The sequence below is a fragment of the Orcinus orca genome, chromosome 19 (genome assembly GCF_937001465.1).
Source record: "Orcinus orca chromosome 19, mOrcOrc1.1, whole genome shotgun sequence".
Classification (NCBI taxonomy): Eukaryota; Metazoa; Chordata; class Mammalia; order Artiodactyla; family Delphinidae; genus Orcinus; species Orcinus orca.
Window position 1 is genome coordinate 6801855 of NC_064577.1, and position 14630 is coordinate 6816484.

The 14630-nt window shown below is 55.9% G+C and overlaps 1 protein-coding gene and 1 long non-coding RNA gene across 5 annotated transcripts in view; one reads left to right on the forward strand and one right to left on the reverse strand.

Annotated features, from left to right (window-relative positions):
- ABR (ABR activator of RhoGEF and GTPase) overlaps window positions 1-13366 on the forward strand; it is a 178057-nt gene extending 164691 nt beyond the window's left edge. For all 4 annotated transcript variants that reach the window (XM_004267086.4, XM_033423303.2, XM_004267088.4 and 1 more), the window contains 7 exons: window positions 3878-3937; window positions 4196-4305; window positions 4999-5138; window positions 6204-6338; window positions 7619-7724; window positions 9865-10012; window positions 10643-13366. In XM_004267086.4, coding sequence (XP_004267134.2) covers window positions 3878-3937; window positions 4196-4305; window positions 4999-5138; window positions 6204-6338; window positions 7619-7724; window positions 9865-10012; window positions 10643-10732 — 789 coding nt within the window. In that variant the 3' untranslated portion in view covers window positions 10733-13366. The remainder of the gene's footprint in view (window positions 1-3877; window positions 3938-4195; window positions 4306-4998; window positions 5139-6203; window positions 6339-7618; window positions 7725-9864; window positions 10013-10642) is intronic.
- LOC125962089 (uncharacterized) overlaps window positions 1-14630 on the reverse strand; it is a 279527-nt gene that overhangs the window by 156488 nt on the left and 108409 nt on the right. The window lies entirely within an intron of this gene.

Sequence of the window (14630 nt, forward strand, 5' to 3'; positions counted from 1 at the left end):
TTGTCAGGGCACCGAGGGGCTGGGCAGGCCTCCCCACGCGGGTGGCAGGGCCGCACCTGCAGACGGGATTTGGCATAGGGCGGTGGCAGGACTCACAGTAAAACACGACAGTGCCACCTTACCCAGACCTGGCCTCAGACAGGCTGAAACAAGAGCAAACTGTGCAGGGGACGGGGTCCTAGCGTGGCAGGGAGGCAGAGGGGAACTGAAGGTTCCTGAGGCCTGGAGTTATCTGGGAAGGCTTTCTGGAAGAAGCAGGGCTGGGATTAGGCCTTAGCATCAGGGCTTGCTAAGGCCCTGTCTCAGATGTTCCCAGGAAAATGTAGGGTTGCTACTTGGCAGCTGGAATAGAAGTGATGGGGAGGGAAGGAATGAAAGAATCGTACTGGGGTTGGCCTGCCAGCACCCAGGTCAGCCTGTGGGGCCAGGCCGTGGAGGGCCGATGTCTCCTTTCTAGATAAATAATGATCACAGCAGCTGCCTTGCAAGAGGCAAGGATGCCAGGCTAGGTGCAGTACACCCAGCTGGGCTGGGTAGGATCTTGCAGGCTTAGCTGGGGCGAGTCAGGGATACTTGATTTTGTACCCCAGCTCTCACTGCCTAGATGTGGAGCACTGGGCAAACTCCTCATTCTCTTTAAGCCTTGGTGTCTCATCTGTAGAAGGGGAGCAGCTAGAAAGGCTTACACCTCATGGGCTTGTTATGATGATTGATTGAGATGCTGTATGTCAGGGGTTTGTCATAGAGCCAGACTTACAGGAAATAGCTCACCACACATCAGTCGCTGTTACTATTTTCCATAGCAACACTCTGAGGCAGGTATGGACACCCCTGTAGGGAAATTGAGGTGCCAGGAGGTTAAGTGACTTACCCACATTCACACAGTTGAGTGGAAGAGTGAACATTTGGACCCAGGTCGGTCTGACTCTCATTCCCTGCACTTTCCCCACTTGGGCTATGTCCACATAGCACTCAAGGGCCCAGGGAGGGACCACTGGCTCAGTCCACAGGAGGTGCCAGGTCATGGGAGGCTGGGGCAGGGGAGGGGCACTAGGGGCCAGGACCACAGAATTGGCCTGAGGCTTATGCTGATGACTGGAGAGAGCTGCATTAGAAGCAGGTGGTCATTCCAGAATGTGTGTCCCAAGGTAGTATCTGCCCCAGTTGACGAAGAGCAGTGGAGATCTCTCTACTCCAGGTGGCCACTGCTCGAGGTCAGGGCTGGGGACAGACCAAGGCCCTGTGTCCAAGACCCAGGATTCAGGAGGGGATGAAGGAAGTGGAAGGAGCAGCCTGTGCCACAGGCCTGGTGAGGGTTGGGACAAAAAGTTTAGGGGAGGAAGGTTTCAGGGGCCCAGTAGGACTTGGCCCCGAGCCTTGTAGAATAGAGAGTCGGGGCAGCAGCCGGGCTGTGAGTCCCACACGCTTCCCTAGCATGTTTGAGGAGGTGTTCAGTCCTCTCCACACCACTCTCCCTCTGTCCTGTTCTCCAGGCTGGGCCTGGGCCCAGATGGAGGGCCCAGACCCTGTCGGAGGCTTGGGTGCCCCCTGTCCCCAGCGGGTGTGTGGGTGATAGAAGGTGCGGGGGTCTTACCTTGAGCTGTAAGAAGCACCGGGGCCCAGCCCACCCTGGACTGACTCGGGTCCAGCTTTCCTTTGTGGCGAGGGGCCTGTTAGAGCAGCAGTGTTCAGACTATGGTGCACATGCCCTGGGGCTGCAGAGACGGTCCAGGGGTATGAGGGCAGAAGAGTTTTAAAGCATTCAGCTTGCAGATCCTCAGCTCCCGCCAGAGCTATTGCCAAAAAGCGACCCGCCAGAGAAGGGCCTTGCACCACCACCTCGCTCTGCAGCGGAGCCCGAGGCTTCCTGGGGGACTCGGCTCAGGGCTCCCAGGCCTCCTGGGTGGCAACAGAGGGGCCACTTGAAGTGCTGATGTAGGAGCTGAGAAAGTAGAAAAGACTCTAAAAGCTGGGTTTCCGACCCTTTCACAAGTCACGTGGTTTCCAGTTCTTTCTTTCCACAAAAGTGATGGAAATGGTCAGCTGAGCTCATTTAAAATAAATATTGATAATAGGTATCTATGCAATTTAAGGCAAATACAGAGGAAAGAGGTTCAGCCCCATCTACTGTATGTGAACAAGATGTTTCATCCTTTACATCTTTAAACACCAAACCAAGGGACTTCCCTGGCGGTCCAGTGGTTAAGACTCCACACTTCCTCTGCAGGGGGCATGGGTTCTATCCCTGGTTGGGGAAATAAAATCCCACAAGCTGTACTGTACGGCCAGGGTAAAAAAAAAAAAAAAAAAAACCAAGATCTTTAAGCAATACTAAATGCTAATTAAATCATGTCACTCCCTGGGTAAAAATCGTGGTGGAGTCTCATTAGAATAAAACTTTAATTAAAAAAATGAAATAAAAATTAAAACAGTATTGATGCTAAAACCCCATTTCACCCTAGCAAATATTTGTATACATACATGAACTAAAACAGAAAAAATGCTCTACCCATCTCATTAAGTGATGCAATTCCACCAGAATGGTACTTTGCTGCTGAATACTTATTAAAATTTGTACTGTGTTGGTCAGATTTTTTATTATGTCCTGCTAATCACTGTAATAACTAACCCAGAACATGTTTCGAACATTTGGAGCCTAGTGGTCTCAGGAGATCTTTCATTTCCATTTATACAGACATTTTTGTTGAAGCAAAATATAATAGGGTGAGGAATAAAAGACTTTAAAAAAGAAAAATGCAAACTAGGGCATAATTCTTTGGGAGAAATAGACTAGAAACACAAAATCAAAGAGAAAAAGGAACGTTGCAGGGTTTCTACAAGGGAAAGAAGAACTTGTTTATGTGTTTTTTAAATGGATGATGGTGGATATCAAATCACTATGGAATTTGGATTCCACTGAATACATTTAAAAGAATGATGTAACGGTTTTATTTTAAGATGTAAATATTTACATTATTCTGGAAATTATATTCTTTGCAGCTATTTAAACTTGCTCTGGAAATATTCACATGTTGACTTAAGAATGTGCCAGGGTGTGCACTGTTTTTCCAAATTACTTTACGGATGCACAGGGAAAACAGTTTGAAGGCCACTGAGCCAGAGCAACAGAGTCCCGTTTGATCACCTGTGGATGTCTCTGCGCTTCCCCCTGCCATCTCCACTTCCCTGGGGCTCCTGCCCAGTTTGGGGGCCTCCTCTACAGAGTGTTTGCTTTCTGGGAGACCAGCCATTTACCCGTTATCTTACTGAGTCTTCACAACAGTCCAGCAAGGCAGGTTCTTTACTGGCTGCAGTGAACAGATGAAACAAGTGAGGTTTAGCAAGGTGAAAACTTCCCAAGGTCACACAGTCGGCAGTGGCAGAGCTGGGATTCAGACCCAGGGCTCTTCACCTCTACGTGGCACCGCCTCCCGTTCGCCACCTCCAGGTACACGGGCTACATCCCCTGCTGTCAACTCCAGTTCAGGAAGCTGAGCAAGTTGCTGATGGTTTGTGAGCCTCGGTTTCTGCATCTGTGAAATGGGGTGATAATACCCATCTCGCAGGGTGGGGTCAGGAGTGAATGAGAGGTGATGGGTGAATGTGCCTAAGAGCGCACCCCACCTCCCTCCCAGAGTGGAGGCAGTCCTGCACTAGCCAGGGCAGGAGGGGCCTGGGGGCTGGAGCCCCCTGAAGGACTGATGTCAAGAGAAGCATCAGCCCCCAGTTCCATCTTCTGACCTTTTAGCCAACTTCTGAGCTGTGGCTGAGCAGCAGGGAGAGCTCTGGCTTGGTCTCAGCTGTCATCTCTCTCTCTCTCTCTCTCTCTCTCTCTCTCTCTCTCTCTCTCACGTTCTCTTTCTTTCTTTCTTTGCAGCTGGATCCACAAACTGTAGAAACGAAGAACTGGCACACAGATGTGATTGAGATGAATGGGGTGAGCCCAGAGAGATAGGAAGTGTCTGCACAGTGGGTGGGCAGCCTGGCCTCTGCTGGTGCCCTGGGGGGGCTGTCGGACCCCCGCCTCCTTAGCCCAGCCCCTCCCCCCTCTCCTCTGCCTCCACCCCTCTCGCTCCCACCCTGTAGGTGTTTCAGGGAGCCCTGGGTGGGAGAGGTAGCCCTTGTTTGCAGTCCTGGGGGGCACTCCTTGGGCACTCATGCCCTGGGGGATTGTACCTGCCTTGCCCCCAACCAGATCAAAGTGGAATTCTCCATGAAATTCACCAGCCGAGACATGAGCCTGAAGAGGACCCCGTCCAAAAAGCAGACCGGCGTCTTCGGTGTGAAGATCAGCGTGGTGACCAAGTAGGTGCTGCGCCCGGGGTCCCTGCCAGCCCTGCCCTCCAGGCCCCCCGCCCTTGTCTGGCCCCTCGACAATCACTTTCCAGTTCAACAGTCACCACGGCCAGTTTGGAGGGCAAAAGTGGCCTGCAGAGGTGTGTTCTCTGCCTCACACGATGCTTTAGAAATAAATGAGCTAGCACTTAAGCATTGGGAGACTGCACATGAAGATCCCGGATGGTCAGCTTCTTGTAATAGGTGGGAAGGTCTGACACCTGTAGGCCCGTGTCTTGGTGTGACGGTGGCAGGCTGGAATCCAGGAGTGGCTGCTCCTTGGGAGAGGGCACCCTTCAGCCCCCCTGCCCTCCCCTTGTCTCCAGGACCTGGCCCACCCCCCTCTGTAGGTAACCTGCTGGGTGTCCCCAAAGCATTTGAATCTGAGCCCTCTGTTCTGAGGAACACTCTTTCTTTAGTCTTTGGGTTGATCTCCTAAAACTTCCTCCCTCCCACCTTTGTCCCCTGCTGTCCCTCAGCTGCAGGCAGGCTGTTGGGGGGTGGGGTGGCGTGGCCTCTTTCTCAGCCCTCTCCTTGCCCCCCCACCTCCTGATCCCAGAAGCCAGAGCTCTCTAAGGCCAAGGTTTGCAGAGAAGGGGTACATATAGCTATCACTGGGGGGCTCCCTCCATCCTCCGTCCCCTCACATCCCCTCCCTACCAGGCGGGAGCGCTCCAAGGTGCCCTACATCGTCCGGCAGTGCGTGGAGGAGGTGGAGAAGAGGGGCATCGAGGAGGTTGGCATCTACCGGATATCAGGGGTGGCCACAGACATCCAGGCGCTGAAGGCCGTCTTTGATGCCAGTGAGTCTGGGAGGCCCAGCTGGGCAGCAACCGGGAGGGGGCGCTCCGGCAGGCTCGTGGGGCTGGGAGGAGAGCGCAGCAGAAGCGGGAGGCTTCTCCACGGAGAGGCCTCCACGAGCCAATGGCAGAGGAGCCTCGGTCTGTGAACTACAGCCCAGCATGGCATGGGGTGATCCCCTGCCCTCCAATCTCTTCTCCATTGCTACAGATTAGGAAGCTGAGCCTCAGAGAGGCCAAGTCACTTGCCCAGGATTACTCAGTATATAGGCTTTGAGCCTGATTTAAACTCAGATCTTTCGGGTTCCAGAGTCTGTGTTCCTGGCTCCCTGGTGCCCAGTGGGCTGCAGGGAAACTAAAGGGCTTTGAGCCTGGGTTGGCTGACACGGGCACCTCCACCTTCTCCCAGGCCCCCAGTGCCCTCTGGGAGGGGCATTGCTGCCTCTCGCTTTGACTGTGGGCTCCTTGGTGGTGGTGCCTGACCTTTCTGGTTCTTTCCCCTATCTCGCCGTTCAGGCTGCAGCAACAGCACACCCAGTAGTCAGGACACCTGAACTGGCCGGGCAGTGCTGATTCCATGGGAGCTGAGAGGGGGCCTGGTGGGTGTCCCTGGGCAGCTGCCCGGCAGACGTGTTCGGGGAGCCTGGGGTGGGGAGCTGGGGACGTGCTGGCACACGGCTCCTCTGTGCCACCTGGAAGCTGAGGCTTTGTCGGAACATGATTTTAGGTATAAAAAATGCACAGCGCCTTCCAGAGAGGGGCTTAGCAGTGGGGCGATTCCAGTTGGAAGGAGGGCATGTGACACGTGGTGTGAGTGTGGCTCCAGGACTCTGGACGATGATCTATGCTCCCCTCCCCCCACGGAGCTGAGTCACAGGCCACCTGTGGACACTACCTACATCCTGCCATTCCTGGGGAGAGCAGACCAGAGACAGCATGGGGGTGTCCCGGGCAAGCTGTCTTAGGATGGATAGAGGGACGGAACAGGGCTACCTGCCCAGCTGAGGGCTGCGTGGGGGCGGAGGTGGCTCAGCCAGCACAGCCCCTGACCTCCCGTCTCCCCTACAGACAACAAGGACATCCTGCTGATGCTGAGTGACATGGACATCAACGCCATCGCTGGCACCCTCAAGCTATACTTCCGGGAGCTGCCCGAGCCCCTCCTCACAGACCGACTTTACCCAGCCTTCATGGAGGGCATCGGTGAGCCTCCAGTGGGGGCCTGAGGGCTGGGCTGAGCCAGGCCTCCCTGACCAGTAAAGAGTGAGAGAGGAGGGCTTCCCTGGTGGCGCGGTGGTTGAGAGTCCGCCTGCCGATGCAGGAGACACGGGTTCGTGCCCCGGTCCGGGAAGATCCCACATGCCGCGGAGCGGCTGTGCCCGTGAGCCATGGCCGCTGAGCCTGCGTGTCCGGAGCCTGTGCTCCGCAACGGGAGAGGCCACAACAGTGAGAGGCCCGCGTACCGCAAAAAAAAAAGAGCGAGAGAGGAGATCTGTGGCTTCCCTTGCTTGTTGATCTGCCCACTGCATAGGGGCGTGTGGCTGAGTGGCCTGGAGGGCAAGGTGTGGCCTGCTGGGGCCTCATCTGGAGGCTGGACCCTCTCTCCCCTGCCCCTTTCCCGTCTCATCCCTCTGGGCTGCCCTCTGTGCTTCCTCTTTGGACACTGACCTCCTTGCCTAGAAACCCAGGCACCCAGGGAAATCTGCCCTGAGGTGGGTGGTCAGGCGCTGGTGCCCTGGGGCCAAGAAGAAGTGAGCAGGCGTACACTTGACATGGCCTGTACCGAGCCTTCCAAAAGGAGCACTGTCTCATCTCTGACCTATGCCCAGGGTGGGGAGGAAGCTGGGAGCCCTGGCTGGCAGGGCTCCCGGCCTCTACCCACCTGGGCCAAATCCTGGCCTGGGTGCATCCCTCCTGCCTTGTCTTCTCCTGGGTTGGATCACAGGAATGAGGAGCCCATGGAAGGCAGCTCACTGCTGGGCTCCGGCAGCGGAGGTACTTGAAGAAGAACATTCAGGGAATTCCCTGGTGGTCCAGTGGTTAGGACTCTGTGCTCTCACTGCAGAGGGCCTGGTTTCGATCCCTGGTCAGGGAACTAAGATTCCACGAGCCGCGTGGTGCGGCCAAAAAAAGAGAGAGAGAACATTCATGCCATGACATCACTGTCTTAAACTCAGCCTTACAGTCCAGGTATGGGGAATGGCTCCAGCCCCAAAGGCTTCTGCAGGGAGGGGAAGGACAGTGTCTGCTGAACCACCAGCCTGCCTCCTGGCTGAGTTACAGGTTGTGGTGGGGCCTCCTGTAGGAACCTCCAATAGCCCACTGTTGGGGAAATACCAGGCCCTTCCCTGCAGGGTCTGCTCCCCTGACCCCCTGCAGCCTGGGCTTTCCCGCGGTGTCCCGTAGCCTCCTGACCACAGGGCGCTGGCTAAGGCCTCCCTGCCCAGAGCCGAGCCCCGCCCCAGCCCCTTCTCTCCCCACAGCCCTGTCAGACCCTGCTGCCAAGGAAAACTGCATGATGCACCTGCTCCGCTCCCTGCCAGACCCCAACCTCATCACCTTCCTCTTCCTGCTGGAACACTTGAAAAGGTAATGGGGAGGGGCCCGGTCCAGGGGAGGGGGCAGCTGGGGGGAGGGCACATCCGCTGAGGAACCCACATCCTCCGTGCCTCCAAGTGGGTGCTGGTGTCTGCTGGGACACCATAGCAGGGTGAGAGTTTGCTCTTCACATTCTTGTGTTCACATTCTTCTCTTTTGAGAAATATTTGGGTCCTAATGGCAACCTCGAATACTGGCTAGAGAATGCTTAGAAAGGCAGGGCTAGAGCCAAGGACTGTAGGTGGATTTACAGTCAGTAGGTCATTCGGTCCACTTAGCATTTTTTAAACGGAGTAGGAGGGACAGCCTTGGGGTGCCTATTGTTCTGTTCAGTTACGCACGTTGCGTGTGCTGGATGCTCAGGTCAGACGTGTGTGTGTGTGTGTGCGTGTGCTTGTGGGTCACAGTCAAAAAAATCTGAAGCCCGCTGGTCTTGACCCACAGCTCATCGAACAGATAGGGAATCTGAGTCCCCAGCCCAGCAGGGACTGCCTGGGGTCAGCAGCAGCTCTGCCCTTAGAAGCCACATCCCCCAGATCCTCAACTACAGCCCTTCCGACCTTCTCCTCTGCCCCCTCCACAGTCAGGTCAAACCAACAGCTGCTCAAGTTATGCCTGCAGCAAAGTTCATACTGGAAGCTAGCCCTGACGGTGACCTTGCACTCACTTTTGAGTCCAGGACTGGTCCCAGGTGTGAGTGGGGAGAAAAAGTCCCCAGGCGTCCCGTAAGTCCATTTGCCACCCGGGACCAGGGAGCCCCTGGTGAGGGGCCGTGAGCCCTCAGGCCCAGGCTCCCAGTGGCAGCTCGGCCACCAGGCCAGGCCAGGCTCTGGAGGGCCAGAGACCTGGGAACGCCTGGGCTGCTGTCTTGTTTTTCCCATTATGAGACATTTTCCCTCTGGTTTGGCCAGGACCGAAGTCCCAACCAATTCCCGAATAGTTTGGCGAGCACTGTGGGGAGGACACACAGAGGAGGAATGGGAAGGAAAATTCATTAGGTTTTCCACCCTGGGAACCGGGCACACTCTGTTCCCACATCTGGGCCCTGGCCGGGGTGTGTGTTTGTGTGTGTTTGTGTGTGTGTGTGTGTGCGCGCGCGCGCATGTGTGGTGAGGGGCTGGGCCAGCTGCACAGCTGCCTCCTGGCATGGCAGTGTTTTTCTGCCTGTTTCCAAAGCAGTCAGCAGGCGCATCGATGGCTCCGGCCTGGAGGGTGGAGTGACGGTGGAGTGGGAGTGCGGCGAGGGGCGCTGTTCAGGGCGGCTGGGTCTCAGCCCCAGAAACATTGCTTGGGACTGGGGGAGGCACAGGGCCTCTCTGATGAGCTGGCTGGTACTGAGCCTGCTGGACACCAGCCACAGATGGCAGCCCCTGCTGTCACTCGGGAAATATCTACAGAGCATCTGGCTTATTATGCAAGAGAAGCAGAGGAAGATCCAAAGGGAGGCAGCTCTGGAGCCCCATGAGGCAGACCCTTCTGGAAAAGCTTGGGAGAACAGCCCCTGGGCTCCATCTGGGTTGAGGGTTGTTCCTGCCACAGTGCAGCAGGCAGACCTCAGGCCTTTGCCCCCTGCCCAGCCCCGCCTGCTCGGACTCTTCCTCAGGGCCCCCCTCCACGGCTGGGCTGATTGTGGGGAAGAGCCTGGGCTCTGGAGGCAAACTGCCTGGGTTCAGACCCCAGCTCTGCCACTTGCTAGCTGTGTAACCTCGGGCAAGTCACTTAACCTCTCTGTACTCTGGTTTCTTCATCTGTACAGTGGAGATGATAATATTACCTAAGCAAAGGTTTGTGATGAGCATGAATTACTATAGGGAAAGTTCTTGAACCAGTAATAGTATCTCTAAGGCAAGGGAGTTGGAGTGGGTCCTTCTGGCTCTGACAGTTTACCATCAGTTCAAGGGGCGGCCCAGGAGCTGGGAATCTGTTACTGGAACGTACTGGAACATAGCTTGGAACTTGGTCCCTTGGCTGAGTCTCCTCCCTACCAAGCGGTCTCTACCCTCAGGAGAGGGAGGCTAGTGACCACCTGTGGGAATCCTTCCAGGAGTGGTAACAGCCCAGGGTCTGGAGCCCCACGCGGCTGCCAGGAATGACTTTTTTCTCCCCTCCCCTCCCCTCCCCTCCCTCCCAGGGTTGCTGAGAAGGAGCCCGTCAACAAGATGTCCCTTCACAACCTGGCTACTGTGTTTGGCCCCACGTTACTGAGACCCTCAGAAGTGGAGAGCAAAGCACACCTCACGTCGGCTGCCGACATCTGGTCCCACGATGTCATGGCACAGGTACCTACGCACTGCCCATGGCCTGCGGCTGCTGGAAGGGAAGGACAAGCCTTCCTGAGGGGTGGAGAGAGAACAGCTAGGACTCCTAACCCCCTCCCCTCCTGACAGCGGGGACGATGGTCTGTAGGATGTCACCAGGGAGGCAGGGCTCTGGACAGTCCTGCTGAAAAGTAGGAACCTAGACCAGGGGCCCAGAGGTTGTCTGTCTCAAGTGCTGGCTGCAATCCTGGGAGCGCCTGGGCCTCAGAAAGCAAGCCTAGGGGTATCAGAAAAATCTGGGGCCTTGTCCCCACGCACGGAAGCTCTAGCATCGCTTCCAGGGTCAGGAAGCTTCCCTAGGAGCCCTACAAGACCCAGGGCGGGGTCTGGTCTGAAGCAGGGCTGCCAAGCCAAAGCCCAGCTCTGGAGCAGGTTGGAAGTTTATGACTGAGGTTGGCGAAGTGGCCCCAGGCTCCCCACCCGCTGCCCTGCAGCGCCCTCTACTGCTGAAAATGGGCAGCCACACCTGGGCTTCAGAGGAAGGGGAAGCGGGGAGCCACAGGGGCCCAGCCTGGAGACCAGGGCTTCTCAGCGGGTCAGAGGGCCTCCAGGGCGAGGACCCCAGCCTCAGTCTCCCCTGTCTTCCCGCAGGTCCAGGTCCTTCTCTACTACCTGCAGCACCCCCCCATCTCCTTCGCAGAACTGAAGCGGAACACACTGTACTTCTCCACCGATGTGTAGCCCGAGGTGGGAGCGTCTGGGGGGGTGGCCCGAGCCAGCCTCTCCAGCTGCGGACCCAACCCAGACTTGAAGGACTACAATAGAGAACTCCCAAACCCAGCGCTCCAGACTCCAAGGGACACAGATTTCCAAGAACTGGAAGACGTGCATCTTTTGTGCCACCTTGTACAAAGCCAGCTGACCCGGCCCCAGCCTTGCTGCGCACCCCGGGCTCTGCCCTCTGTTCCTCTAGTTGTGTCTAATGCTCCGTGCTCTTTGGGAATTGTTTTACGTCTACTTGTCATGCAGGAAAGGTAGTGACCGACCCGGTGTGGGCACACAGACAGCCTGCTTTGTTCTTTCATTTCCTCCAACACTTTCTTTCCTCCTGAGTCCGGTCCAAGGGCTTTTATTTTGCGCTCTGTGACTGCTGCCAGCTTCTCCTCTCTTGGCCCTGCCCCCAGATCGCAGTCTCCTGGCAGCCTCCCCTCGGTCTTCCTCCGCCCTCTCCTCCCTCCCAGCCTGCCTGCATGCATGTGCAGCCTTGGTTTTTGATCCAGCGCCTCGAAAGCTCTGAGGAGGCCCTGGGCGGCGGTGGCAGTGGTGGCCCGTGCCGCGCCGCCGCCTGCCGCCCCCTGCCGCCCCCGGCCTCTCCTTGCCCTCTGCCTGCGGAAGCGCACCTGCTTGCCTTGCCGCCTGTGCAAATGTTGGACAAGGAGACAGACTCACACTAATCCTCAGCTTAGCACAGGCTGGAGGGCGGATTTCTGGGATTTTTCCACCTGAGACTCTCCATTTCTGGGTTTATCTGTTCTGTCTCCAGTACCAGTGAGGCATCTTTGACTGTTTCTTCTGCTTTTCAGTTCCTTTTCCCTTGGTGTTCTGTTTCCTTTGAGTATACAAGACTCACAAGTGACCTGCTACCAAGGTAGCCAGAGGGTCAGGAAAGAATCGGGGGAGGTGGGAGGGTCAGGCCGCTGAGGAAAAGGGACAGGTGGGACGTTGAGAGGAGCGCCAGGGAGCGCTGGGTGTCCTAGGCTGGGGGGAAAGAGGCTCTCGGCAGCAAGCAGTTGTGGTGGCTTTTCTCGTGGAGCTGGGCTTCTGGGAGGGCAGCTACTACGGCTGAAGCAGGTGTCCAGAAACAGGCAGGTTCTGTCCAGGAGGGCTAGTCCTTCCCGGTGCCTCCCGTACCTCGTGGCACCTTTACCTTAGGGTTTACACTTTCTCCACAGCCAAGCACTGCCAGGGGCAGCCCCCACGGCCACGTGTGCTCCAGGCCCTGGGAAAGGCAGGCACGGTCCAGCTAGCCAGCCGTCCTGGTGCTGCCTTCCACCCTCGGCTTCTAGATGCAGCCTTGTGGGTGAACTCGGGGAAACTCCAGGAGCTGGGGAAGAATGAGGAGTCACAGGTACCTGCCTCTCTCGGGACTGGGTTTTGCAGGGGACCCTCGTTGTGGACGCTCTGCTCCAGAGTAGGGGATCAGCAGGTTCCGATCCCAACACCGAGGCCCGCTGCTCAGCACTGGAAAGGAGAAGTACCCCCAAAGTGCAATTTCTCCCCACCTGAGCAGGGGCCGCTGGCCTCTGGCAGTTAGCCTGGGAGGGCAGACACTCCCGGGCTGCAGAGATTGGAGCTGCAGTACACAGCTCCCTGGCTCTCCTATGTGGCAGAGACTAGATTCTAGGCCCTCAGGATTGGAGAGAAGAGCTCCCCTAGCTTGAGCTCAGAGCTGTTTTAAAGAAGGGTTTAGGGCCCTAAAGCCGTAGCACTTGCTCAGTGAGAGGAGGGCCCTTTCTCATCTTGTTTACACCTGTTGCCCAATCATGGGCAGAACGGTACACATTCTGTGCACATCGGAGGAAAGAGATGCCTAAGAGGAGGGCAGTACTGACCCCCTAGCTGCCTGCTAGCAGCTCAGCAAGGAGCCCCGCTCTCTGAGACAGGGGGTAGAGAAAGAAGGCCGCTTGAGTCTGAAGATCCCCAGTGTCTGATCATCCCTGGAGTCTGCTCGGCACACAGGAGCTGGCATGTGGCATGGAAGGCTCTTGCTTCCACAGCCATTGACTGGAATGAACTGGAGGGCCAGCTAGAGCTATTTACAGCCCCAAATGGGTGCCTCCCACCTCCCCAAAACAAGGGAGGTTTGCTTCTCAGCATCAGGTATACTGCAGCCCCCCAACCTCACTTAGGCAATGAGAATGGGAGGAAGGCCGGAAGGGCTGAGAAATGCAAAAGGCTCAGAATATTTATAAATTCCACCCCCAAGAGCAGGGAGGGGCGGGGTACCAGACCTGGACTGAGCTGCACTGAGGAAATAGCCCGTGGGTTCTCCTACGAGACAGGGACTGTGCAGCCCAGAAGCCCCAGCCACTGTGCCCAGCAGGGCAGTCTGTGCCAACAGAGGCCCGTCAAGACAGGCTACAGGAATCCTGCATGCCTGTCCTTGCTGGCAACGGCTGTGGGCCGCCGGTGTTTGCTGATACAGGTAGGATGGGACACTTCATTAATATTTGACTTTAATAAGTTGGTAAGGATATATTTTTCTTTGGTCTATGTTCTGTTTCAACTTACGTAGATTATAAATTGATGTAAACCACGTGAGAGGAAAATGTTAATAAAAAAAAATGCAAAGCCCCAACATTTGCACACAACTCAGCCCTGTGGTGTGGACGTTTGTGTTCTCAGGAGTCCAGGGAAGACCACCAATCTAAATATTTAACTCTTCCAGCTGCATCCAGATGTGCTTCCAAGAATCTGTTTACCTAGTGAACTCACCCTTGAGCGTCCCTTCGGCCTGTGGAGACTGTGGCGGTTTTGGGGGGCGATGAGCCCACGCCCCGTCCTTGCTCTTTCACCAACGCCTCCACAGTCACCAGCCGGTTCTTTTCATGAAATACAACTGCCCCACCAGGGACGTGGCCATCAGTGTGCCTCAGAGAGATGGCAGGAAGTTGTCCATTCAAGTGGAGGCTTATCTTATGTGAATTTTCTCTCCATTTTCCTTGGAAGTAGCAGGTCCTTGGGGCAGCCTTGTGTCCTCATCTGCTTGTTGGAGTCTGGATCCGCTAGAGGCCCATCCTCCCTGTAAGAGCTAGTGGGGTTAATGTAGGCTTCCACCAGCCTAAGCCATTGGACACTGTGTTTATTCTGGAGATCAGGAACAGATGTCTCTGAAAATTGGTGTTTGGTTTATGAGCTCATACTGCCTCCTTAGCCATCTAAAACAGGAAGCTATTCATCTCCTCTCTTGATTGAGTAGTCAACGTGGACAATGCTTGGCTTATTGAACTGATGGCTACTGACAGCCCGGGGCTCATCTTTTTCAAGGCAGTCGTGAGGACAGTTTCCTGTACTCAGTCAGTCAATGTATTTGACCCCACGCACTAGACTGGATGGTAGAAGATGCTGGGCTTCTAGCACTGTAGCAGGTGCCAGGGTAGGAGTATCTACTCTTGCTCTAAGTGCTTATAGGCGACTTATTTACAGACGGTAGAGGAAACACTCCTACATTTGTTCTCTGACCTGTGAGGATACTCCAGCCAGCCTAGCCGCAGTGAAGCCTCGTGACTGAGACTGGGACAGGCATTCTATAGAATTCCCCATAGAAGGACATGAGTCTTGTGTACTAGCTCACTCATTCCAAAGGCAACAGCAGACATGGCCAGAGGAAGGTGTTACCAGCTGGGTTTGACATTATCTCACACACACACTCACTCAGGATGTCTGGATGGTTCAGCTGAGTCTGAGTTCTGGTTAAGGGTGGGTGAGCTGGAAGACGGCAGACAAGGGGGCAGAAAGCCAAAAAGAGGCAAAAAGGCAAAGGTAGAATAAAGGAGACATTACCACTGGCTTACGGTGGCTGGAATTGCATGGCCCCCACCAAGCTACCTGCTTGTCCCGAGTTCATCTTCACCCCACC